Here is a 26,342-nt window from a genome sequence, read left to right as displayed (position 1 = left end):
TAGGTACACATATATGTTTTATGTTCTGTAAATCCTTAGAAAATGTGTGAAGGGGTAACACAGTAACAATCATATCTTTTGGGTAGGAAGATTAGATTGTGGGATGAAAGGGAACCTTAACTTTTTACTCTATATAAACTTTTTTTTTTTTTAAGACTGTTTATTTGAGAGAGAGAGTGAGAGCAAGAGAGAGAGAGAGCACGAGTGGGGTGAGGGGCAGAGGGAGAAGCAGACCCCCGCTGGGCAGGAGCCCTAGGAGGGGCTGGATCCCAAGACTTCAGGATCATGACATGAGCTGAAGGCAGGTGCTTAACTGACTGAGTCACCCAGGTGCCCCTACATAAACTTGTATTTCAAATATTTCTTCCTTCTTTCCTTCCTTCCTTTCTTTTAAAGATTTTACTTATTTGGGAGAGACAGACACACAGAGAGAGTGAGCAGGGGGAGGGGCAGAGGGAGAGGGCATAGACTCCCTGCCAAGCAGGGAGCCTAATACAGGGCCTGATCCCAGGACCCTCAGATCATGACCTGAGCTGAAGGCAGATGCTTAACAGACTGAACCACCCAGGTGTCCCTCAAGCATTTCTTACAATAAATAGTCTTACAATAATTATGTAAGAAATGGCCAAGAGAATGAGAAGATAAGCCACAAAGTGAGAGAAAATACTTGCAAAAGACACATCTGATGAAGGATTATTATGCAAAATTCACCAAGAACTCTTAAAACTCAAAAATAAAACAAAAACCTGGTAAAAAAGAGGGGTGGGGGGAGGCAAAAGACTTGGACACCTCATCAAAGAAAATAAACAGACAGAAAATAATCATATGAAAAGATGGTCCATATCATATGCCATCAGGGAAATGGGAATTAAAAAAATAATGAGATACCACTACACACCTGTTAAATGATGAAAATCCAAAACACGACACCAGATGCTCGTGATGATGTGGAGCAACAGGAACTCTTATTCATTGCTGATGGGAATGCAAAATGGTACGGGCAGCTTGGAAGAAAGTTTGGTGGTTTCTTGCAAAACTAAACAGATTCTTACCATAAGACACTTCAATGAAAGTCCTTGGTGTATGTCCAAAGAATTGAAAATTCATGTCCACATAAAACCTGCACATGGATATTTATAGCTGCTTTGTTCGTAATTGCCAAAACTTAGAAGCAAACAAGATGTCCTTTAGTAGGTGAATGGATTGATAAACTGTGGTATATCCAGACAATGAAATATTATTCAGAGCTTCAACTATACTTCAAAAAAATAAAGTCAGCTATATATTAATAGAAAAATATTATTCAGTGCTAAAAAGAAATGAGCTATCAAGTCCTAAAAAGATGTGGGGGGAAACTTAAACATACATTACTAAGTGAAAAAAGTTGATCAGGGAAGGCTATGTACTCTGGTTACAACTTTATGACATCCTGGAAAAGAAAAAACTTGGTGACAATTGATCAGTGGTTGTCAGCGGTTGGGGGGAGGGTGAGATGAATGGGCAGAGCACAGATAATTGGTAAGACAGTAAAACTATTCTGTATGATACTACAATGGCGGGTATATGTCACCATGCATTTGTCAAAACCCATAGAATATACAATATACATTTACCCAGAGTAAACCCCAATGGAAACTATAGACTCTGGGTGATGGTGATGATGATGAGTCAGTATAGTTCACCAATTATTACAACTCTACTACAATTGATAGTTGCTAGCATCCATTAACACTACTGTGTGTGGGGGTAGAGAAGGCTTGTATATGAAAACTCTATGTATTTTCTGCTCAATTTTACTGTGAACTTAAAGCTGCTCTAATAAATAGTCTTAAGAAAAACTCTTGTATTTCACCTATTCAACCCTCCACCTGGATAATCTCTGGCAAATATTGATCTGTTTACTGCCTCTGAGCTTTAAAAATGTTTTTTAATTAAAAGATATATTTTTTAAAATTTTATTTATTTTAGAGAGGGACAGAGAGAGAGAGAGAGAGAGAGGGAGCATGAGTAGGGAGGAGAAGGAGAAGCAGGCTCCCTGCTCAGCAGGGGGCCTGATGTGGGGCTCCATCCCAGGATGCTGGGATCATGATCTTAGTTGAGGGCAGATACTTAACCGACTTAGCCACCCAGGCGCCGCTAATGTATTATTTTTAAAATTAAAAAATTTAATTAACAAATAATGTATTACTTGTTTCAGGGGTACAGGTCTGTGATTCATCATCAGTCTTATATAACAAGCACCCAGTGCTCATTACAGCACACATACCCTCCCCAATGTCCTTCACCCAGGTAGCCCATCGCCCAACCGCCTTCCCTCCAGCAATCCTCTTTGCTTCCTAAGAGTCTTTTCATGGTTTGTCTCCCTCTCTAGTTTCGTCTTGTTTCATTTTTTCCTCTCTTCCCCTATGATCTTCTGCCTTGTTTATTAAATTCCATACATCAGCGAGATCATATGATAGTTGTCTTTCTCTGACTGACTTATTTCATTTAGTGTAATACCCTCTGGTTCCATCCATGTCATTGCAGTGGCAAGATTTCATTTTTTGATGGCTACATAATATTCTACTGTATATATATACACACCACATCTTCTTTATCCATTTATCTGTCAATGGACATCTGGGCTCTTTCTATAGTTTGACTATTATGGATATTGCTGCTATAAACATGTGGGATGCACAGGCACCCCTAATTTAAAGAATATTTTTTAAAAAGTTTTAGAACTTTTAGGGGCACTTGGCTGGCTCAGTCAGAAGAACATATGACTCTTGATCTCAGGGTTGTGAGTTCAAGCTCCACAATGGGCAGAGTGATTACTTAAATAAATCAAACTTCAAAAAGTTTTAGAACATTTCTAAATTGATTGAATTTTGTGAGTACTGTTTTTGGAAATGAGTCTCTTCAACCTTAAAGCAGTTACAGCTGTTATTAGTAATCATACCAGCAACTCACAGATTTGGAGTCTGTTACAGTGTCAGTAACATCTTACTTTTTCTTTTCTTTTCTTTTTCTTTTCTTTTTTTTTTTTTTTGAGAGAGGGGGTGTGGTGGGGGAAGAGGAGAAGAATCTCAAGCAGGCTCCATGCTCAGAGTAGAGCCCAACATGGAGCTCAAACTCACATGATCTGAGCCAAATCAAGAGTAGGATGCTTTATCGACTGAGCCACCCAGGTGCCCCCAAATCTTATTATTTTTAGTTAAAAAAAAAAAAAAAAAGCAAGCAAAAAAAAAAAAAAAATTCCAGAAAGGCTAAGTCATTTCTCCACCTCCCTCTGCAGGTTTCTCTGCAATCAATCCAAGGACAGCTGGGACTAAGTATTTTGAAAACTTTCTAGCCTGCTAATCTCATTATGCCCCACATTCTTGTCATTTCTCATTTCTGGCCATAATCCAAAATATAAACCCTTTCTGCGGGCTGATTGAGATTTTTTTTTCTATTTTCATTCTCCAAATATTCCACCATTTCCCATCCTCATTTTACCATAACCCCTCTAGAATGCCTGATAACAAAACACCGTAAATCGCTACACTCTCTGCAGAATAGAGGCATGCTCCTCTTTTCGAAAGTTCATGTTACACCACTTCGCTTTCATGCAAGACCTACATCAGTACCTGTTTTTGCTAACAACAAAAAAATCTAAAGGGGATTTTTTTACTTTTACAGAAAGATCCAGTGTTTGTTTTGCAGCTAGATGTCATAGAAGCAGCAGTAACTGTGAGCATCAGCGGGGATGCAGAGCTTCTTCCCTGGGAACTAAACAGCATCTGAACGTCAGACTGCCAAAGCTTTGAATTGTGTGTGTGAACATCTGTTCCTTATGTTGATTTATTTTGTGCATCCATTAACAACATGTGATCCTAAGGTGCTATCAGAAAAGCCCAAGAGTATTTATTTCTGGGGTCTGAAACTGCTTAAGAAATTTCCATGTAAACTTACGGTAATTGATTCTTCCTTTCTGCTATCTCATCTTAGTAAAGGTTTTATAGGAATGCTCTACTTTCAGATCTGCAAGAGAAATCCGTATTCCTCCACTTCCGGGCTTTGACAAAATCATTGATTTGAGAGCTCTTTTCCAGGGGTCTCTTCCCAGGGTTTTTTGTTTTGCTTGTTTGACTCATTTCTTTATTGAGAATTCTGGCTCCAGACTTCTCAGTCTTCCAGTTTGTGTTGGATACCGCTATTTTCTTAGGTGACTTGAGTTTCTTCATAAAGAACTTTTAAACTTCTAGTATCCCATTGCCCATATCTTGGTTCTCGACACCAAAAGCCTGTTCTGTGTAAACTTTAAACCATTTTGGTGACTTTGGATCCTTACCTTTTCTCTCCTTCACACCAGCTCTTCGACCTCCAAAATCCCTCCGTTTTTCCCTCTCAACTCTATCCCTCCTGTCTTTACTTTTCGGCTGAGTCTGGACTCCTCAGATGTATTTCCACCCTTCCTTGCCCTTTAATTGTCCCGGAAAAGCCCCCCCCCCCCCCCCCCCCCCGCCATCTTCACTTGCTCTGAGCCAATGTCTGGGTTGGGGCTTAGACACTAACCAATACTGACTCAAATCCCACGGCTGTGGATGGTTTTTCTAACTTTCTCACTTTTCCCAATTATCATACTTTAACAACTAATTCTTTTAATTTTCATTACAACACAGCAAAGCTCAGTCTTCTATGGCCTTCCCGCCGTGGGACTTTTTTCAGGCGGCGCAGACGCAGTCGCCCTCTCCGCGGCCTCTCGGGGCATGACGGGTAAAGGGGCGGGGCGCACGGCTCGGGGGCGCGCGGACATCAAGCTCCGTGCGCGCCCTGTCGGCGGCGGGGTCCTGGTGGGCTTGCAGTCCCGGGGCCGCCGCGGCCGCCCTCTTTGGTGGTGGGAGGGGCAGACCGAGGAGGCGCGGCCTGACGGAAGCCATGTTTGTGGCGCGCCACATCGCGGCGGACCATAAAGATCTCATCCATGATGTCTCTTTCGACTTCCATGGGCGACGGATGGCTACCTGCTCCAGCGACCAGAGCGTCAAGGTGTGCGCGGAGCCTTGGGGTGGGACCGGGCCCAGAAAGGGGGGAAGTGAGAACGTGCACGACTCCCTGTTAGAGCGGAGCGAGCCGCGCTTGGAAAGGGGACTACCCGCCGATTTTGAGGCGTGCCGCTGGGCACGAGGTTTGGAGCCCAAGGCGGGCGGGCAGCGGGTTTGCTTTGCCAGCCTTGCCTCAGTATTGTGGGGTCATAGCCACCCCCTGGCTCGGGGTGGGAGGGGCACGCTGCCTTGCGCCTGCGCGGACTGGGAGGGCGGGCGTCGTAGCCACGTGCGCGCTCCTGCCACTGGGAGCCTTGGGAGCGCGCGTGTTCCCGCCCGCGCAGGCTTGAGTTCTTGCGGGCAAGAGCCGAGAGATCCTCAGCCTAGTCTGCGTGAGGGGCTTTTCAGACCGCGCGGGTTTGGGGGTGGTTGTACTGTTACCACGCTGGTTCAGTCAGGGGACCTGGCCTTGCGACTTGTAATGCAGTGTTCGCAGTGTTGTCTCAAGTGCTGTGTGCCTTGTCCCTGTCTTGGGGAGACGGGAAGCTCATCTCTTTTCGCCGTGGAAGAAACCTAAATCCATGTTTGTTTCTTAGAGTTCGTGTAATTGTACACGGCTCTGACAAGCAGAACTTCTGTGATAAGAGGATGGTATTTGGGATTTAGGAGCTGTAGATGTTATTATACAGTAAATGATAGTAGTTTTGAAGTTGAAAGCTGGAGTGTGGATTATTTGTATTCTCGACGACTCCAGAATAACTGAAAATCTGAAGGACGTTTTTACTAGTTTTCACGGACAGGTTTGATACCAGCGATCCCTCAAAGATAGTTATTAATAACAACCTGATTTGGGGCTCCTGGGTGGCTCAGTTGGTTGAGCGTGGGACTCTTGATTTCAGCTCAGGTCCTGATCTCAGAGTCGGCAGATCACTTGCATGGGGCTCTGAGCTCGGCGAGGGTCTGCTTCTCTCCTCCCTTTACCCCCTCCCCTGTCCCCAGAAAACACTCTCTAAAATACATACATATATACATACATATATACATAAATTCCCTTTTGAAAAGTCGTATCGTCAGATCCATGGAATAACTATAGCATTGTAATTCCTAAAAGGTTTAAAGTCACCTGAATTTTTTTTTTAAATTGTGTTAAACTAACCATCTCCAAGTGTATTTTATAGTTAACTGGCATGAAGCACAACATTCCCATTGTTGTGCAGCCATCACCACTATTCATCTCTGACACTTTCTTTTCATCCTAAACTAAAATTCTACTCTGTAACTTCTTCCCCACTGCCCCCAGCTCTTCCTTGGTCACTTTTAATCCTTTCTGTATAAATTTGACTATGCTGGATATCTCATATAAATGTAATCATACAAGTTACCATGATGTTTTCAAGGTTCATCCATATTTATAGCATGTACAGAATTTCATTAAGATTGAATAATATTGGGATGGCTGGGTGGCTTAGTAGGTTGAGGTCAGCCCCTTGGGCTCAGATCATTATCCCTGGTCCTGGGGCAGGACTGAATTCCCAGGTTGGCTCCTTACTCAGCTGGGGAACCTGCTCTCTTATCTGCTTGCCGCTCCTGCTGCTTGTGCCAGCGCACTCGGTCTCTGACGAATAAATAAAATCTTAAAAAAAAAAAAAATTGATGGGGTGCCTGGGTGGCTCAGTTGTTAAGTGTCTGCCTTCGACTCAGGTCATGATTGTAGCTTTCTGGGATCAACACCACATGGGGCTCCCTGCTCACTGCTTCTCCCTCTCCGGCTCCCCCCTGCTTGTGTTTCCTCTCTTTCTGTCTCTCTGTCAAATAAATAAATAAAATCTTAAAAAAAAATTGAATGTTTTGTTGTATATGTATGCATTTTGTTTATCCATTCATCTATCCACTTGTCGAATATTGCGTTGTTGTCTCTTAACTGAATATGCCATACATTTTTCCTTATCCACTTATTATTATTTTTTTAAAGATTTTATTTATTTTATTGACAGACAGAGATCACAAGTAGGCAGAGAGACAGGCAGAGAGAGAGGAAGGGAAGCAGGCTCCCTGCTGAGCAGAGAGCCGGATGCGAGGCTCCATCCCAGGACCCTGGGACCATGACCTGAGCCGAAGGCAGAGGCTTTAACCCACTGAGCCACCCAGGCGCCCCTTCCTTATCCACTTATTATTGAATCTTTTAATCTTTCAGTTTTGTAGGTTTTCTCTGTCAGAAGTGGTATTGCAGTTAAAATCTTCATTATTTTAGCTTTTCATGTGCTTTGAATGATTTTCTTAACCTCATTCAAGTATGAATATTTTAAAAGCTTTTGTGAATAATTGGCAGATTGCCTTTTCCAAGGTTCTACAATATATTTTATACTGCCAGAGTGTTGATTTGATGGGATCATTATCCATGTCAGGCATTATTAACATTTTTTCTTTTATTTATTTAAATTGTGGTAAAATACACATAACATAAAGTTTACCATTGTAACCATGTTTAAGTGTATGGTTTAGTAGTATTAAGTACATTCATATTTTTGTGCAACTATCACCACCATCTATCTACAGAACCTTTTCATTTTGCAAAACTGAAACTCTGTACCCATTCTCCCTATCATCACCCCCCAGCAATCTCCATTCTACTTTCTGTCTATGAATTTGGCTACTCTAGGTACTTCATATAAGTGGAATCATACAATATTTGTCTGTTTTGTGACTAGCTTATTTCACTTAGCATAGGGTCTTTGAAGTTTGCACCTGTTGGAACCTGTGTTAGAATTTTCTTCCTCTTTAAGGTTGAATATGTCTTGTAAATATTTCTTTCTTTTTAAGGCTGAATGATAGGCAAAATGTAGTTCTTCAACATTTCTTCCCTGCTTCCTTTCCTTTTAAGGCTGAGTGTGTCTTACAAATACTACATTTTGCTTATCATTCATCTGTCAGTGTACTTGGGTTGCTTATATGATTTGCTATTGTGGATAATTCTGCTATGAATGTGGGTATACAAATACCTCCTTGAGACCCTGCCTTCAGCTCTTTTGGGTGTATGTACCCAGAAGTGGAATTGCTGGATCATGTGATAATTCTATTTTTCATTTTTTGAGGAATTTATCACTTTTTTTTTAAAGATTTTATTTATTTATTTGACAGAGAGAGCGCGCTCACACACAGGTAGGCTGAGTGGCAGGGAGAGGGAGAAGCAGGCTCCCCGCTGAGCAGAGAGCCCCATGTGGATTCCAGAGAGGACCCTGCGATCATGACCTGAGCCCAAGGCAGCTGCTTAAATGACTAAACCACTCAGGTGCCCCATCACTACATTTTTTAGGAGCTTAAAATGTTGTCTCATTATTGTAATCTATATTTGTATATTTTTATTTTTTTAAAGATTTTCTTTATTTATTTGAGAGAGAGCGAGAGAGAGACAGAGCACAAGTTGGGTGAAGGGCAGAGGGAGAAGCACACTCTCGGTTGAGCAGAGAGCCCAACATGGGGCTCCATCCCAGGACTCTCGGATCATGACCTGAGCCGAAGGCAGACACTTAACCAACTGAGCCAACCAGCAGCCCCTGTCATCTATATTTTTTCTTGATAGTAAGAGCCAGTGTTTTGCTTTTGTTTGTTTTATATACAGTTGGTCCTCACTATTAGCAAATTCTGTATTTGTGAATTTACCTACTTATAATTTATTTGTAATCCCATAACCAGTACTCACAGTTACTTGCTGACATGAGCACAGAATAGCAAAAAATTGGAGTTGCCTGATGTGCGTGTTTCCCGCTGAGGTGAAACAGGGTGATACTGCTTTCTTATTTGGGCTGTCATTCTGTAAACAAGTGTCCTTTTCCTTGTCTATTTTTTGCTGCATTTTTCACATTTTTATTTTTTGCTGTTTGTTGGCGATTTCACTGTTTAAAATTGTCCCCAGGTGTCATGCTGAACTGCTGACTAGTGTGCCTAGGTACAAGAAGGCTGTGATTGCCCTACAGAGAAAATGTATGTGTTAGGAGAGCTTCATTCAGACATGAGTTGCTGTTAGCTGTGCTTTCAGTGTTAATGAATCAATAATACACACTAAAAAGGTGTCTTTAACAGGTACATACAGAAAACAAGGTTATGTATTGATTGGTTGACAAATATTTTGTGACCACAAGCTCCTGTGAATCTTAACCTTGTGTTTTCCCTGGGAGCAAGTGGTTCAGAATTTGCTGACAACGTGTTCCCAGCGACATTGTAGAACATAACTAGTACAATGCCAAGACTGGACTGCAACTGCAGTTGTCTTTGTTACCTGTGAGAGCACAGATTCCTTGACCCCTCAGTGCTCAGCCTGGTGCCTGGCACTCTCCAGGTTCTCAATTAGTATGTGAATGAATGTTTACTTATTGGTTGTTGTTATTTTGTGAATTTATGCTCACTTCTTTTGCCCTAATGCTGATCCAGTGTTTTTCATGTTTGTAGGACCGTGTAGGAATAAAATACGTCTTTTATTTTTTTTACAGGTCTGGGATAAAAGTGAAAGTGGGGATTGGCATTGTACTGCTAGCTGGAAGGTTAGTATTTTTACAGTGCTTTTTTTTTTTTTTTACAGTGCTTTTTAAAAAAATTTAGATGTTTACTATTTATTTGGTATCATCAGTGACTTACTATTCATCTTTGAGAAAATTGTAAAATGTATAATTCTTTTCCTAAAGTATCTTATGTTTTTAACTATTAAAGTAACAGAAATATACATCAGAAATTTTGAAAGTAGGAAAATGTACAATTTCATAGAATTCTAATATAACTATTTTTAGTATTTCAGTATTTATTACCTACTTTTTCCTTTGTGTGTTTGTGTGTGTGTATGTGTGTGTGTATGTATATATATATATATATATATATATATTTTTTTTTTTTTTTTTAAGGAGACTCCACGCCCAGTGTGGAGCCCAGCATAGGGCTTGAACTCATGATGCTGAGATCAAGACCTGAGCTGAGATCAGGAGTCGGACACTTAAGTAACTGAGCTACCCAGGCGCCCCTGCATATTTTTAATAGTTGTGATATTTTGTACAAGTTCTATTTCTTTTTTTAGAAATGGCTTTACTCAGAATTTTACATACCATTAGAGTCATCAATTTTATTTCATTTATTTACTTTTTTTAAAGTTTTTTTTTTTAAACATTTTATTTATCTATTTGACAGAGAGAGACACAGTGAGAGTAAACACAAGCATGGGGAGTGGGAGAGGGAGAAGCAGGCTTCCCTCTGAGCAGGGAGCCTGATGCGGGGCTTGATCCCAGGACCCTAGGATCATGACCTGAGCGGAAGGCAGGCACTTAACTGACTGAGCCACCCAGATGCCCCTAGAGTCATCAATTTTAAATGAAATAGTTCAACAAATGTCAGTAAATTTATACACTTGTGCACCTGTCACCACAGTCTAGTTTTTATAACGATTTTTTTTAAATTTATTTGACGATGGAGAGAGAGAGAGAGAGAGAGAGAGAGGTCACAAGTAGGCAGAGAGGCAGGCAGAGGGGGAGGGGTAAGCAGGCTCCCTGTGGAGCAGAGACCTCGATGCAGAGGTTGATCCCAGGACCCTGAGATCATGACCTGAGCCGAAGGCAGAGGCTTAACCCACTGAGCCACCCAGGTACCCCCACAGTCTAGTTTTAGAACACTTTCATCAACCCTGAAATTTCCCTTCTGCCTTTTTGGGACCAATCCCCTTTCCCCACCGAAGCCCTAGGCAACCACTGAACTATTTTCTGTCTTTGTAGTTTTACTTTTTCTAGACATTTCATATAAGTGGAATTCTAAAATACATAATTCTTAATGTATACTTTCCCTTTTCCTTGTGGTTCATTTATGTTGTGGCATGTATTAGTAGTTTGATCTTTTATAAACAATTCGATGGCATTTGCTGCATTCACAATGTTGGTATAACTATCACCTCTATCCAGTTCTGGAACTATATATCACTCCAAAAGGGAACCCTTATTTCTTCCTTTTTAGTTTAACCACTTAGTTCATAAATACTTTGGTAGGTTTTTAAATCCTCTTAAAAAACAACAGTAAAACGTAAATATATCATGTTTTCTTCAACTGATGATAGTTAATATAGTTGTTTTCTTTTTATTTTGATGACTATCTCTGTAATCTTTATTTCTTAGTTAGGATGTGCTTTAATGGAAATCTAATGTTTAACAAAATCTCACTGCTCTAGTGCATTTTTTACCTGATAGCCTGTATAAATAAGAACTTAAAATGAAACCAAAAGACTGGACAAAACAAAGGATGAAAAATAAGAGTGCAAAGTGTACTTTTGGATGACATTTACCATGTAGAAGTTATACAGTTATGAAAGTTTCCTGAGATTGTTGAGTGTGAAAGTGTTAGATATACAGAAGCATAAAACAAACTTTAGAAACATTATTTGTGTACTGAGGCTCGTTGTCATACTGTGTCTTTACTGGAAAGCACAAATGAAATTCTGTGGATGTGAAATGCTTTAAGACCTATCTGTTCCCTTTTTTAAAAAATTGTTCATGAAGAATTGAAGAATAGTAATTTGCCATTTTTCAAATATTAAAGATAATGCTACTGAGCTTCAAATTGTTTTCTCAGAATACAAGGATTTGCCTTCTTTCTAAATTTGATCGCTCATTGCTGCTTTTCCTGGAATAGTCCACTGTCTAGCCAGGTTTTGGAATTGTTTGTTTTATTACTACAGTTTCTATGTACTACTAGGTTTTTGAAACTAATAATTTTGATTAGTCTTATTTATTTTATTAGGTGGCTGTTTCCTGTAGAGGGAATTTGCAAGTAAAAAAAATGGTGGACTGGTAGATCTTGTTTTTAAACCCTGGTTAGGCTAAACTCTGAAGCAAGTCTCTGTTAGCCTGGAAGAGGTCAACTTTATCCAGCTGGATTTTTACTTATTAGTAAAATGTTAGAAGGACTTGACTCCAGAACAGCCACAATCCTAAATAGAGAATATCTTCTAAAAGTTAAAAATTTCTAGGACTTAACTTTTTTTTTTAATGTGAAATTAGGGGCGCCTGGGTGTCTCAGTCGTTAAGCGTCCGCCTTTGGCTCGGGTCATGATCCCAGAGTCCTTGGGATCGAGCCTGGCATTGGCCTCTCTGCTCAGCGGGAAGCCTGCCTCTCCCTCTCCCACTCCCCCTGCCGTTTTCCCTCTCTTGCTATGTCTCTCTCTGTCAAATAAAAAAAAAAAAAAACTTAAAAAAATGAAATTAAATAGTTTCTGCTCTTATTGAAGTAAATGTATCTGTGGTGTATTTCCTCAAGTAAAATTTTATGTGTGTGAAACATGAGTAAAGTCAGCTTTTTGTTTTTTTTTTTTTTTTTTTTTAATAATTCCTCAGACACATAGTGGATCTGTGTGGCGTGTGACATGGGCCCATCCTGAATTTGGACAGGTTTTGGCTTCTTGTTCTTTTGACCGAACCGCTGCTGTGTGGGAAGAAATAGTAGGAGAATCAAATGATAAACTTCGAGGACAGAGTCATTGGGTGAGACATTTGTTGGTTTTCAGGGGTTGGGAGGGTAGAATGGGGAGAAGGGTGCATGAACGTCCAAGGAGCATCAGTCTTTCCAAGAACGCTTCAGGCACTTGATAAGATGTTCCCACTCCTCACTATATTTACTAGTTCCATTTTTTCCCTCTTCCATGTTTTTCTCCTACTTGTTTATTTAATTTTGTCTTGGGCCTGAAGTGGTACTGAGGAGCACTAGTGGCATTATTTAATTATAACTTTAATGATGGATCTGTGGTATTTTCTTTGTCATACAGTGAGTACCCTCTAAAAATCCATTAAAAAATTGTTTTTTCTCTTTTGTGGTTACCTTTGCCTCTTATAAAATATATTCTTATCTGTATCTGCTATTTACTCTAGCTCTTCCCTGATTGGATGTTTGAATTTTAACAAGAGTATAGTGTGTGTATTGGCCAAACTCCAGAATTGAACTAGATTACCTTTAAGACCCATTCCAGTGTTTTCTTTTTCCTCCCTATTTTTTGTAATAGATAATCAGGTACAAGGTATAAAATGTGAAAGGTACAAATGAGTGTAAACAGTGACAACTTCCTTGTCTTTGGCCACACAGTTTGTTTCCTAGAGGCAACCGCCATTATGAATTTTTTCTATATTCTGGATATATTCTGTGCCTTTTTAAGGATATGATTATAGTGTTCTCTTCTCTGTTCCTAATAGTCCTCTTCACCATCCAGCGCTAATGTTTGTGTGTTGTCAGTACTGCTCTTTTTTTTCTGCTGCACTTTATAAATTGTGGTTTATACGTATTTAACATGTTAACTATAAATGTACAGTTCAGTAGCATTTACAATGCTGCGTATACATCACCAATATCTATAGCAAAACGTCGTCATTCCCAGCATCCTCCTTCCATTCTCCCAACCCCTGGTAACCTCTGTTCTACTTTCCGTCAATTCAGCTGCTGTAGCTACCTCATACAGTGTTTGCCCTCTGTCTGGCTTATTTCACTAAGCAGAATGTTTTCAGGTCCATCCATGTTGTCACATTTATCAGTTTCACTCATGTTATGGCTGAATAACATTCCGTTGTGTGTATATCCAGCGTTTTGTTTATCCATTTATCTGTAGATAGACTGTTCGGTTCTTCCTCCCTTTTAGCTATTGTACATAATGCTGTAACCGAACTCAAGGGATTTGCCGTTTCGGGTGCATCAAATTGAACACAACCCCAGAAAGTATTGAAAGCAAAACACTTGTTATTATTTGTTACAAGTAAGGAGATAAGGAGATAGTTTCCAAAGCACTCTTGAGTGGGGTTAGTATAGGAAGCTTTTATTCAGTGTATAGGGGCAGGGACAGGGAGCTTGCATAAATACTTCAGTTCAGTTGCACATGCCTAGCATATCAGCATGCTAGTACAAAAAACACATGTGTGTTCAAAAAATGGTGGAAAACTCTGCTCATAGAAGATCTTAATATAATGAGCTAAAGGTCAAGGGCTTCTGTGCATGTCCTCAGCTGTAGTACAGCTCAGAGTGGCTCACCTCAGGGGTTATGAGGTGAAACACCTAGTCGGGGGTCTCCTTGGCTGGGACTTTCGGTTCTCCAAAACAAAACATATTCTTCCTTGCTTTTATCCCTTCCCCCTTCCCCTTTGCTGATAGCTTTCAGCCTTTTTTTTTTTTTTCCTTTGAGCCTTCTTATTTGAGAAAGTTCCCCATTGCATCCTAGCTAACTAACATTGCTATTGTGAACATTATTGTACAGATACCTGTTTCAGATCTTGGGTTCAGTTCTTTTGGGTATGAACCTAGAAGTAGAATTGCTGGCTCATATGGTAGTTCTGTGTTTAACTTCTGAGAAACTGCTAAATTGTTTTCCCCAATGGCTATACCATTTTACATTTCCACCAGCAATGCATGAGTGTTCCAGTTTCTCCATGTCCTCACCAATGTTTGCGGTTTTTGTTTTTCTATTGCAGCTGTCTTAGTAGGTGTGAAATGGTATCTCTTTGTGGAGGTCTTTCTTCTTCTTCTTCTTCTTTTTTTTTTTTTTTTGCATTTCCCTAATGGTTTGTGATGTTGAACATCTTTTTATGTGTCAATTGGCCATTTGTGTATCTTTTGTAATGTTTTGATTTATAAGAAATATATTTTTCTTATGTGTTTGGTCTTCCTAATACAGTTCCTGACTTACAGCTCCAGGAGTTGTTGATATTTTCTAAATGTTGAAAGTGATGAATGCATCTTTTGCTATATTAATGGGGTGACTTTGGGGGCTGGTAGCCAATGGGGCCTACCATGTGATTAGAGGGGTGAAACTTCAGTCCCACCCCCTGACCTCTGGGGAGGGGAGAGGTGTTGGATGTTGAATTAATCACCAATGGCCAGTGCATTAATCTGTCATGCCTATGTAATGAAGTCTCAATAAAAACCCCAAAGAACGTGGGTTCAGAGGGTTTTTGGGTTGGTGAACAGGTGGAGATGTTGGGAGAGTTGTAGGCCAGAAGAGGACATAGAAGCTTCTCATGCTTTTCCCCTTACTTTACAATTTATATCTCTTCATCTGGCTGCTTCTGAGTTATATCCTTTTATAATAAATGGTATCTTTTAAGCAGATTGCTTGTCTGCGTTTTGATAACTGTTCATGTTTCTGAAGTGGGGGAAGTCCTACAGGATTGATAATTTGTGGAATCTGATGTTATTTCTGGGTAGATAGTGTCAGAATAGATTTGAATTCAGACAGCCTGTTGCTATGTCAGAATTAGTTGTTAGGGGGGGTTATCCCCTCTCCAACAGTCCCTGAATTGGCATTGGTACCAGAGTCCTTTACTTTTTTAGGGAGATATCTATTCAAGTCCTTTGCCCATTTTTTAAATTGGGTTGTTTGTTTGTTTTTTGCTGTTGAGTTGTATGTAGTTCTTTATATTCTGGCTATTAGTACCTTCTCAGGTATGATTTGCAGATATTTTCTCCTGTTCTGTGAGTTGCCTTTTCTCTCTCTTGACAGTGTCCTTTGATGCACAAAATTTAAAAATTTTCAGGAAGTCCAATTTATTTTTTTCTTGTTTCCTGTGTTTTTGGTGTCATATTCAAGAAACCATGGCAAATACAATGTCAAAAAGGCTTTCCCCAAAGTTTTATATTAAGAGTATTAAATTGTAGCTTTTTAAAAAAGATTTTGTCAGAGATGAGTGAGAGTGCGCGCACGGGGAGCAGCAGGCGGCAGGAGAAGCAAACTCCCTGGCTGAGCAAGGAGCGTGATTCAGGACCCTGGGATCATAACCTGAGCTGTGGGCAGACCCTTAACTGAGCCACCCAGGCATCCCTGAAATTTTAGCTCTTACATTTAGGTCTTTTTTTTTTTTCTTTCCATTTTTATTTAAGTTTTGTATATGGTGCAAAGTCAATGAACAACTTTTTTTTTTTTTTTTTCAAAGTAATCTCTACCCCCAGTGCACAAATTCATGACCCTGAGATCAAGAGTCACATGCTTTACCAACTGAGCCAGCCAGGTGCTTCCAACTTTATTCTTTTGTGTGTTAATATCCAGTTTTCCCAGTATCTTTTTTTTTTTTTTTTAAAGATTTTATTTATTTATTTGACAGAGAGAGATCACAAGTAGACGGAGAGTCAGGCAGAGAGAGAGAGAGAGAGAGAGAGAGAGAGAGGGAAGCAGGCTCCCTGCTGAGCAGAGAGCCCGATGCGGGACTCGATCCCAGGACCCTGAGATCATGACCTGAGCCGAAGGCAGCGGCTTAACCCACTGAGCCACCCAGGCGCCCCACTTTTTTTTTTTTTTAAGATTTAAAAAAATTTTTTAAAAATTTATTTGACAGACAGAGATCACAAGTAGGCAGAGAGGCAGGCAGAGAGAAGAAGGGGGAAGCAGGCTCCCTGCTGAGCAGAGAGCCCAATGTGGGGCTCGATGTGGGGCTCGATCCCAGGACCCTGGGATCATGACCTGAGCCGAAGGCAGAATCTTTAACCCCCTGAGCCACCCAGGTGCTCCCCGCCCCAGTATCTTTTTTTAAGTTATTAAATGTATTATTTGTTTCAGGGGTACAGGTCTGTAATTCATCACAGTACACAATACACAGTGCTCACCATAACACATACCCTCCCCCAGTATCTTTTATTGGAATGACTGCTCTTTGTAGAGGCTGCTTTTAGACAACAGGCTTGAACAGTGGAATATAAAGAAAGCAAGGCTGAATACAAACAGGCCCATAAGGGCCACCCACCTCAAAATATCCATAGGCTCTAACTAACCAATGGGCTACTTATAACCTGGCACAGTTACCAAAAAAGGGAAAATTCCAGAAGTCCCCATACCTCCTGGTCTTCCTCCTTTAAATACAGCCCCCACCCACTGCCTCCTAGCAGACAGTCTCTATGCTGTCCTGCCTGGCACTCCCTTGCACTCCCTTGCGGTGCATTGGATGAATTCCTACACCTATCTCCTTTGTTCTGCGTCTGGTGGATCCTTTCACTGCCTGTTTTTCAGGCTTCTACCCAGTTGGGTTGCTCCACATTTGGGGGCCACCATCAGATTGGAGAGACGCTTTCCCCTTTGAATGGTCTTGGTGTCCTCATTGAAAATCAATTGACTGTACCTCAGAGTCCACAGTCTCTCATGGTTCATCTCCTGGGTTTTGGAGGGGAGGGGGGTGGGGGGTTGGGTGAGCCTGGTGGTGGGTGTTGTGGAGTGCCCGTATTGCATGGAACACTGGGTGTGGTGCATAAACAGTGAATTCTAGAACACTGAAAAGAAATTAAAAAAAAAAAAAAGAAAAAATGAAATAATGAAAAAAAATCAATTGACTATATATAGAAAGAAGGTTTATTTTTGGATTGTATTTTGTTCCATTGGCCTATGTGTCTCTCCTTAATGCCAATATCATATTCTTCTGATTACTCCAGGTTTGTAGCTTGCATGCTAGTCACAGTTTTATAATTTTTTTTTTTTTTTTAAAGATTGATTGTTTGAAATAACCTCTACACCCAGCGTGGGGATCTAACTCACAACCCTGAGAACTGGAGTCGTCAGCCACGTGCCCTTAAAAAATTTTTTTTTAATGTTGGGAGGGGTTGGTTTAATTGTCTTTTCCCTAGGGAAAAGGCAAACAACTGCTTGAGGGGAGGAGAGAAGGGAAATGTATATAATTGGAGGGAGTTTTCTAACAGTCAGAAATAGGTTAATTAGTATGGTAGGCTGGGTTGAGGAGTGGTGGCATAGAAAAGATTTTTGTTTGAACTTAGAGGTAAAGGTTTCCCCCATTATATGAATGTAGAACATACTTAGGAAAACCTTTGTAAGCTGAAACGGCCATAAAGTAGAGAATCAGTTAGCACTAACTTACATGGAAGAATTTTTGAGTGTTCCTGAGCCAAAAAATAACCTCTATTAGGCTTTTCTGATGCCTTAAGACACACTTTGCTAATGTTAGCACAACATAAATCAAGATAAAGCACAGATGCTTGCAGACACAGTTCAAAGCTCTCGAGGCTTGATGCTGAGATGCTGTGTAGGTCCCAGGGAAGGAGCTGGGTGGTGCCATTCTTATACATGAGGGTGCTTGCTGCCTCTAAAGACTTGTAAAACAAATGACAATGCTATTTTCTCTTGTCGCAAAAGCAGGGGTCCTCTTCAGATTTCTTTTGGTTAGCAAGAAAGGTACTAAAGTAGGTCTTTGTAAAAGCAAAGTGCTGTAACATAAACCTTTGAAAAGTAGGGTCTATCTGTATATTTATTTGTATTTAGTTAAATCAGCTGTCATTAATGCTTTTAATATTTCAGCAGTTGTATTGGTATTGATTATTCAGTGGTGCTCATAGACAGATGTTTGCAAGGATATAATCTTTGGAGTTTTATGTGCTCTTTTTCTACTATTGAGACTTCTTAAGATGTATTTTAGTAACCATAGACAATAAAGTGCTGATTTCTAAATTTTGTTATTTTCAGTCAGAAATCTAGATGCCAGAAAGTAGCTTGAACATGCTCTGTTGGCATTCTCTAATTATCACAATGCCAGCTTTGTACCATTCTCTTGGTCTCTAGTAAGCGCCTTCTCTTAAAGTGGTTGGTGGTGATCCAAGTAGGGCTAACTGGCATTTATGTTTAAAGGAAGAAGTTGCATGCTTTCCATTTTACTGTTAAAGAATCTTAATTCATGTAATTTACTGCTTGCAGCATACTGTGCAAAACAAAACTACCTATATTAAAATTCAAACAGTTTGTAGTTTAGTGACTGGTCTGCTTATGGGAGAGTCCTTGCACTCTTAATAAAGTTAGACTTTCTAAGGCAAACTTTTTTTCTACCTTAAAGGGAATAATTAATTATAGGTCACTAATTTGTTACGGATTGCCAACTGTGTATGTGGTATTTTGCTGTGGAGGAAATTGAGACCCAGGTGGTTTTTAAATAACTTATTCAAGGTTATATACCTAGTAAAATGGCAGTGGGATTTTAGAACCCATGTTCTTTCTACTCTACCATCCTTCCTTTTTGTATGTAAATAATTTTTTTTTTCAGGTTAAGAGGACAACTCTAGTGGATAGCAGAACATCTGTTACCGATGTGAAATTTGCTCCTAAACATATGGGCCTTATGTTAGCAACCTGTTCGGCAGATGGTATAGTAAGAATATATGAGGCGCCAGATGTTATGAATCTCAGCCAGTGGTCTCTGCAGCACGAGATTTCATGTAAGCTAAGCTGTAGTTGTATTTCTTGGAACCCTTCAAGGTAAGCTTACACAGAAAACCTGATAATACAATCCTAGTAAAGCAAATTAGTAATTTTTAAGCTAAGCATTTGATGGGTTAATTTCCTTAAAATATTTTCTTAGTCATGTTTATTATTTTTAAAAATACATGTTATGTAGAATAAAAATTCTCTTTAATCTGCCCTCACCCTGTTAGGTCTCTTGTCCCTATTTTTATTCCATAGAAGAAGCCAGCCATTGTAAACATTTGGGTGTACAACTTCTGGGCCTTTTCCATGTATATACAAATAAATACTCAATGTGTTTTTAAATACACAAATATAGGCAACATGCACATATACTATCCTGTAAAGGTAGACCAGAACACACAGACATGTACAGACATATATTCTCCTTACTTGAAATTTGCTTTTTTCATTTACAAATGTATTGTGGGTATTTCCCAGTGTATTAGTATATATGTCTAGTCTTACATTGTTTTTTTTAACTGCTGTACTATATCATAGTTGCTTTTTTTTTTTTTTTTTTAAGATTTTATTTATTTATGAGAGAGAGCATGAGTGGGTGGGAGGGGCAGAGAGAGAGAGAAAGAAGCAGACTCTTGCTGAGCAGGGAGCCTGACATTGGGATCGATCCCAGGATCCTGGAATCATGATCTGACCCAAAGACAGACCTTTAAGCAACTGAGCCACCCAGGTGCTCCTCATAGTTGCTTTCTATTAAGTTATTTTTAAAAATTAAAAGAATAATGAATTACTTGGTAGAGAAAAAATTTCAGGGGCATCTGGTTGGCCCACCCTCCCCCACCACGGTCTTGCTTTCTCTCTCACATAAGTAAAATCTTTAAAAAGAAAAGAAAATAATTTCAAATCTAGAATAGTACAAAATGAAAGGTTAAAAGTTCCCCTACCTGCTAAAAATGCCCTCCATTGTTCTGATTTTAGATTTTAATTCTACCAGTTGCTATTGTATTTTTGTAATTTAAGAAAAATTTTTTTAAGGATTTTGTTTTTAAGTAATCTCTATACCCACCATGGGGCTTGAACCCACAGCCCCAAAATCAAGAGTTGCATGCTCTCCCAACTGAGCCAGCCTGGCACCCCAGTTGCTATTATATTTATAAATGATTTATTTATGCCTCAGGTTCTTGCTATGTTAGCTTTAAACAGTACCTATACTCACTATAAGAAAGATGAATTTAGTACATTTACAAAAGCTTTCCATTTCTCAAGGTATGAGTAGATAGATATCTCCCTTTTTTTTTTTTTTGGTTAAGATTTTAAGTAATTTCTACCTCCAAGTGGAGCCGAACTTACAACCCTGAGGTCAAGAGTTGCATGCTTCACCAACGGAGCCACCTGGTTAGAGAGATCTTATTTGTGGGAATGTCGATGATGGTTTTTTTAGTTATATTGGTAATTATCAGAATTTCAGATAATGTATCCATTTTCAACTTAGTGATTTGTCAATTTTTAGATTAGATATGGACTCAACTCTTTTTTTTTTTTTTTTTTAAACAAATTAGCTTATTTTGCTTATACCTCTCATTCACCTATTTTCTAATATTTTGTTACGTTGCTTATAACTGGCAAGGGGACAACTGAGTATTTTACTCCTTGGGGAGATATGGAATTGGTTTCCCATGAGCCCTTGATCACATTTTTGTCAACTAATAAATACTTAACCTTATTTTATGAGTGTTTGTGTTTAAAGATACCTTATTTAGCATATGTTGCTGATTCATTAACATTGAACTCTGCCAACAGCCTTAAAAATCATGCCTTAACAAAGCTTATCTAATACAGTATTTTCTCCATAAGGTATATCATAGCCTTTTTGCTAAGCTTAGAAACACTAGACTGTACTTTAGTACCACGTTTGGGCACCATTTTAAAAAAAGAAATCGCCAACCCACCACAAAAATGCAAAAAGCATGGTGGTAGATAGAGTGCAACACTTGTTTTCAGTGTGAGAGCTGAAATAAGAAGGCAGAACCTTACCTTGTTTGACCTCAGCATGGAACATGTAGGTCGGATGATTCATTTTTTTGGAGAGCCGCTCCAGACATGTCATGAGTTGACCGTGAAAGCCCCAAGTATTGGATTTTGGGGGTTACAAAAAATTTTAGTAAGCAGGCCAGTTTACAAATAAAGAACCTGCAAATGACAAGGATTGGCTGTATCTACTTTCTCAGAGATCATTTGTATACCTTGGTCTTTATTTTCATGCATCTTGGTTTCCTTGTGTGTTAGTCTTTGCTTGTTTTTTTTTGTAGTTACGAACAAGAGAGTAGTATTTATAGCTAGGAACCGGTATTGGTATTTTTCTACTGTTAGGTGCTCTGTTTTCTTAGTAGCACACTCTTTTACCTAGGCTTGGCTGAGTTTCAACTGAGTAGGTAGAGTGTGTTGGCAAAATTTCCTTGTAGGGAGTATAAACCAAGGGAACTGGTGGGCTGGGGTACCCCTGAATTTCAGGAGGACTTCACTTTGGGGATGGAGCACCTTAATTTTTGTTTCTTCTTGTCCCTCTCTCTGCCACTTTTAGAGTGCTGTAAAGGTCTATTAAAGAACTAAACCTTTTTTTTTTTTAATTACCACATTCTGTTTTCAGCTTTATGAGGTTGGCAGATGACAAGGTCAGAGGTTTAAGGAGTCATGTTCATAGGGATATTACTTAATCTGGATGAGGGAGGCAAAGGAAATCAGTATTGAGGTAACTAGGCACAGAAATTAAAAAAAAAAATTCAACCTAGAGTTCACTTCAGTAGAGGTCATGCTTTTATTATCTTTTGCCTTTTTAACAGACTTTATTTATTTATTTATTTTTAAAAGATTTTATTTATTTATTTGACAGAGATCTCAAGTAGGCAGAGAAGCAGGCAGAGAGAGAGGAGGAAGCAGGCTCCCTGCAGAGCAGTGAGCCCCATGCGGGGCTCGATCCCAGGACCCTGGGATCATGACCTGAGCTGAAGGCCGAGGCTTTAACCCACTGAGCCACCCAGGCGCCCCTCTTTTGCCTTTTTAAAAATGAAGTTGACCACAAATGAATCTAGAGAAGAGAATGACATGTGGGGAGCATGCCTTCTTGAGGGCTGATCTTTTTCTGCTTTTCTTCCTTCTGTCAGGGTTTCTTCTTTTTGTACAAAGCACTTAAAATCCTTTTGCCAACATTGGGGAGGGTATGTGCTATGGTGAGTGCTGTGAAGTGTGTAAACCTGGCGATTCACAGACCTGTACCCCTGGGGATAAAAATATATTATATGTTTATAAAAAATAAAAAAAATTAATAAAAAAAATAATAATAATTAAAAAAAATCCTTTTGCCATGAATTGGTTGCCATAGGATTACTTTTCATTTTATAGTTAATGACCAAATCTTTCAGGAAGAAAAATTCTAAGACCTCCTGGCGGTCTTTTTTTTTTTTTTTTTTTTAACACTTTTGTATTTTCTTAAATTTTTTTAGGTGAATTTTTTTTTTTTTTTTTTTTTAAATCATTTATTTATTTTAGAGAGAGCACACGAAAGAGATTGTGCACAAGCAGGAAGAGGGACAGAGGGAGAAGGAGAGAGAGAATCTCAAGCAGACTCAGTGATGAGTGCAGAGCCCGACATGGGGCTCGATCTCATGACCCGAGCCAAAAATCATGAGTCTGTTGCTTACCCTTGAGTTACTAGAAGCCCCAAGAATTACTGTCTATTAGCAAAAGGATGGTATCATTTGTCCCCATTTTGAGCATTCTCAAGGACATACCTTTCCAAGGTGTGGCTGTGTCAGATGTATGGCAGGGATCTAGTCATGGTAGTGATATGCTTATTTGTGGGTTGTAGAGCTGTTTGATGCCAGGTTTTTCTAATTCTCTGAATTAGATGTATATTAACTTGATAATTATGTAAAAAAGTTTTTACTTTTCATTTCTAGTTCTCGTGCTCATTCCCCCATGATAGCTGTAGGAAGTGATGACAGTAGTCCAAATGCAATGGCCAAGGTTCAGATTTTCGAGTATAATGAAAATACCAGGTGAGTACTGCCTTGGTTTTAATTAGTGTCCCAAATTGCATTTAATTTTTAAAAATGTTATTTCTTTATCCATTCATTGAATTATGCATGATTCATTACCTATTTACTAATTCCTGTGCTATGCCAAGTTCTGTGCTAGGCTCTGATAATATAAAATTAAATGGTATAGAGGAGAAGGTGACTGATTTTCCAGTATGTACCATCTCACTGGGAAAACAAACAAAAATATTAAAGTGATGTTGAATTTTATAAACTGGGAGAATTGGGGTGTTAAGGGTTTACTATACCTAGGCAGGAGAGGGCCAGGAAGGTTCTCCAGACAGAACTTATGGGATGAGTAAAAGTTAGCCAAAGAGGGCAAAACGTTCCAAATGGAGAAAACTACAAATGATAAGGTACGTGAACAAGAGAGAACCAGTATATTTTTAGTGTAGTTGAAATGTAATAGGCAAAAAGGAGTGTGGTAAGAAATAAAGCTTAGATCTGTGAGACCTAGTGTTCCATGTTTAGATTTTATTTTATGGGAAATGAGAAGCCATTGAAAGATTTTTGAGTTGGGGAATGATGGCTTGCATTGTAGTTTAACTCTTCCATAGGTATGGAAAGTATTTTTGAGGGCAGAGGTTGAGGTGGGAGATTGTAGTGGCTTTGGGATAGAGTAGTGGCAATGGGGATGGAGAGAAGTAGGCAGTTGGAGAATAAATTAAATGGTATCAATAGGATCTGATGACGATGTAGAAGGTGAAGAATGGGGGAAGCTTTTGAGATGACTTTCAAGGTTCTGGCTTAATAGCTCAATGGATGGTATGTAATTTCTTGAAATAAGGACATCTGGAAATAAGACAGATTTGAGTAGAGTATAGCAGCACATGATGGAAAATTTATGTTGGGTCATGTTGTGATACTTGCAACACCTCTTCGAGCTGTAAAGAGGTGTATTCAGAGTCTTACAGGAAAAGAGAGCACACATCAGTTGATCAAGTGGGCTTCACATGTGCTAGACAACAGTCTTGAGTCGAGGAACCAGATATTGGGCAGGGCCAGAAGCAGAAAAGAACAACTAGAGTTTTCCCCTTATCTGTAGGGGATATGTTCCAAGACCCCCCAGTGGCTCTCTGAAACCTGAAATAGTATGAAATTGTATATACTCTATTTTTTTCTATACATACATACCTATGATAAAGTTTATAAGTTAGGCAGAGTATGAGATTAACAATAGTAGCTAGTAGTAACATGTAAGAATTGAAATAATACACTGTACATAAAAATTATATGAATGTAGTCTTTCTCAAAATATCTTACTGTGTTGGACTCACACTTCTTCCTGTGATGATGTGAGATGATAATGTGATGAGATGGAGGAAGGGGAATGGTGTACACCTGTGACGTAGCGTTAGGCTACTGCTCACCTTCTGACGATGTATCAGGAGGATCATCTTCTGGATGGCAGTTTGATCGTGGGTAACAAACTGTGAGAAGCAAGACTGGCTAAGGGGGGGACCACTAATTCCTTTGGGCTCTGCAATTCAGAATGTTACTAGGGTTTTTGCAGAGTTCTTATACCAGCTCTCTAACTTCCCAGATTATTGATTTCTTCAGAGAGTCTCTGCTTACACAGTGTTGTCCAGTAGAACTTGCTGTGCTGATGGAACTGCCCCATGCCTGTACCAGCTAACGTAGTGGCCACTAGCCACATGCAGCTGTGGAAGCTCAGAATGTGCTACTACAGCGGCAGAACTGCATTTGTTTATTTTTAGAAATTTAAATTTAGATAGGCACATGTGGCTAGTGGTTGCAGTATTGGCCAGCATAGTTCTAGATTATAGGAACCTTCCTCTACAACTTTTGAGGCTTTTGTAACCTTTTAAGCTACTAAAGCTATGAACAATATTAGTAGCACATTGTTTTTTTTAATAAACATTTCTTAAAAGATTTTATTTGTTTATTCATGAGAGGCAGAGGGAGAAGCAGGCTCCCCACCAAGCAAGGAGCCTGATGTGCTGGGATCATGACCTGAGCCGAATGTAGACACTTAACCTACTGAGCCACCCAGATGCCCTATAAACATTTTTTGTGATTAACATATAATGTATTATTTGCCCCAGGGGTACAGGTCTGTGAATCATCAGGCTTACACATTTCATAGCACTCACCATAGCACATACCTTCCCCAATGTCCATAACCCTATCCCTAACCCCCGACTCCCCGCCCTATAAACATTTTTTAAAAAGATGTATTTGAAAGTGAGAGAGCGTGCACATGCATGACAGGGGAGGGGTAGAGGAAGAGAATCCCAAGCAGACTCTCTGCTGAGCATGGAGTCTGATGCAGGGCCTGATGCCATGGCAGAGATCATGACTTAAACCAAAACCAAGAGTTGGACGCTTAACTGACTGAGCCACCCCGGTACCCCTAATAGCATATTTTAAAGAGGCTTCATGAAGAGTTAATATTGTTAAAGTAATTTCTTTCAGCCTTAGCTGAACAGAATGAGTTTGGAGGCATAAATTGAAAATTTAATAGGGGGACCATTTCTAAAACATAGGAGAATGAAAAGTGCTTCATAAATAATATTTGAATAAAGGGATAAGAACTTCTAGTTAGTTCTGAAAGAAAATACAGGGCAGATAGAAAAGAACCTAAAACTTAAACGAATTCAGTGATAAAGATAATGGAATGAATCTCTTAGCTAGTAGAAGGAATCTAGATTAGGAGCCCGATTTCCTGCATTATCTCCTATAACAAGGAGCTTGGCAGCAGAGCAGTTCTGGGGTCAGTTAAGCAGCTCACTTGGTGCAGTGGCCTTGGTATTTTCCTTTTTTTTTTTTTTTTTTTGCTGTCATACTTAGTGTGTGGTGACAGCTCCCTCTTAGATCACAAGAGCCTTTCTAGGTTTTCACATGGAAATACAAAGAAGGGCATTTGCTTTCATGTTTCTTTATATTAGGGAGAGAGAATATTTTCTGAAAGCATCTTAGCAGGCTTTTCCACTGGGTCCCCTGGCCAGAATTGGGTTACTTACCATGCTTTAGATGCAAGGGAGTCAAACAGTAAGGCCTGGTATTTTCTACATATGACCAGGAAGTGGCATTGGG

The 26,342-nt window shown here is 39.6% G+C and overlaps 1 protein-coding gene across 2 annotated transcripts in view; it reads left to right on the top strand.

Annotated features, from left to right (window-relative positions):
* Nucleotides 1-4,792: 4,792 nt before the first annotated feature.
* LOC111142644 (SEH1 like nucleoporin) overlaps nt 4,793-26,342 on the top strand; it is a 29,269-nt gene continuing 7,719 nt past the window's right edge. For both annotated transcript variants that reach the window (XM_022495958.1, XM_022495959.1), the window contains exons 1-5: nt 4,793-5,013; nt 9,497-9,547; nt 12,368-12,514; nt 19,034-19,245; nt 23,148-23,246. In XM_022495958.1, coding sequence (XP_022351666.1) covers nt 4,903-5,013; nt 9,497-9,547; nt 12,368-12,514; nt 19,034-19,245; nt 23,148-23,246 — 620 coding nt within the window. In that variant the 5' untranslated portion in view covers nt 4,793-4,902. The remainder of the gene's footprint in view (nt 5,014-9,496; nt 9,548-12,367; nt 12,515-19,033; nt 19,246-23,147; nt 23,247-26,342) is intronic.

Source organism: Enhydra lutris, unplaced genomic scaffold (genome assembly GCF_002288905.1).
Source record: "Enhydra lutris kenyoni isolate GAN:26980312 unplaced genomic scaffold, ASM228890v2 scaffoldscaffold8, whole genome shotgun sequence".
Taxonomy (NCBI): domain Eukaryota; kingdom Metazoa; phylum Chordata; class Mammalia; order Carnivora; family Mustelidae; genus Enhydra; species Enhydra lutris.
This window is presented reverse-complemented; position numbering and strand designations above follow the sequence as displayed.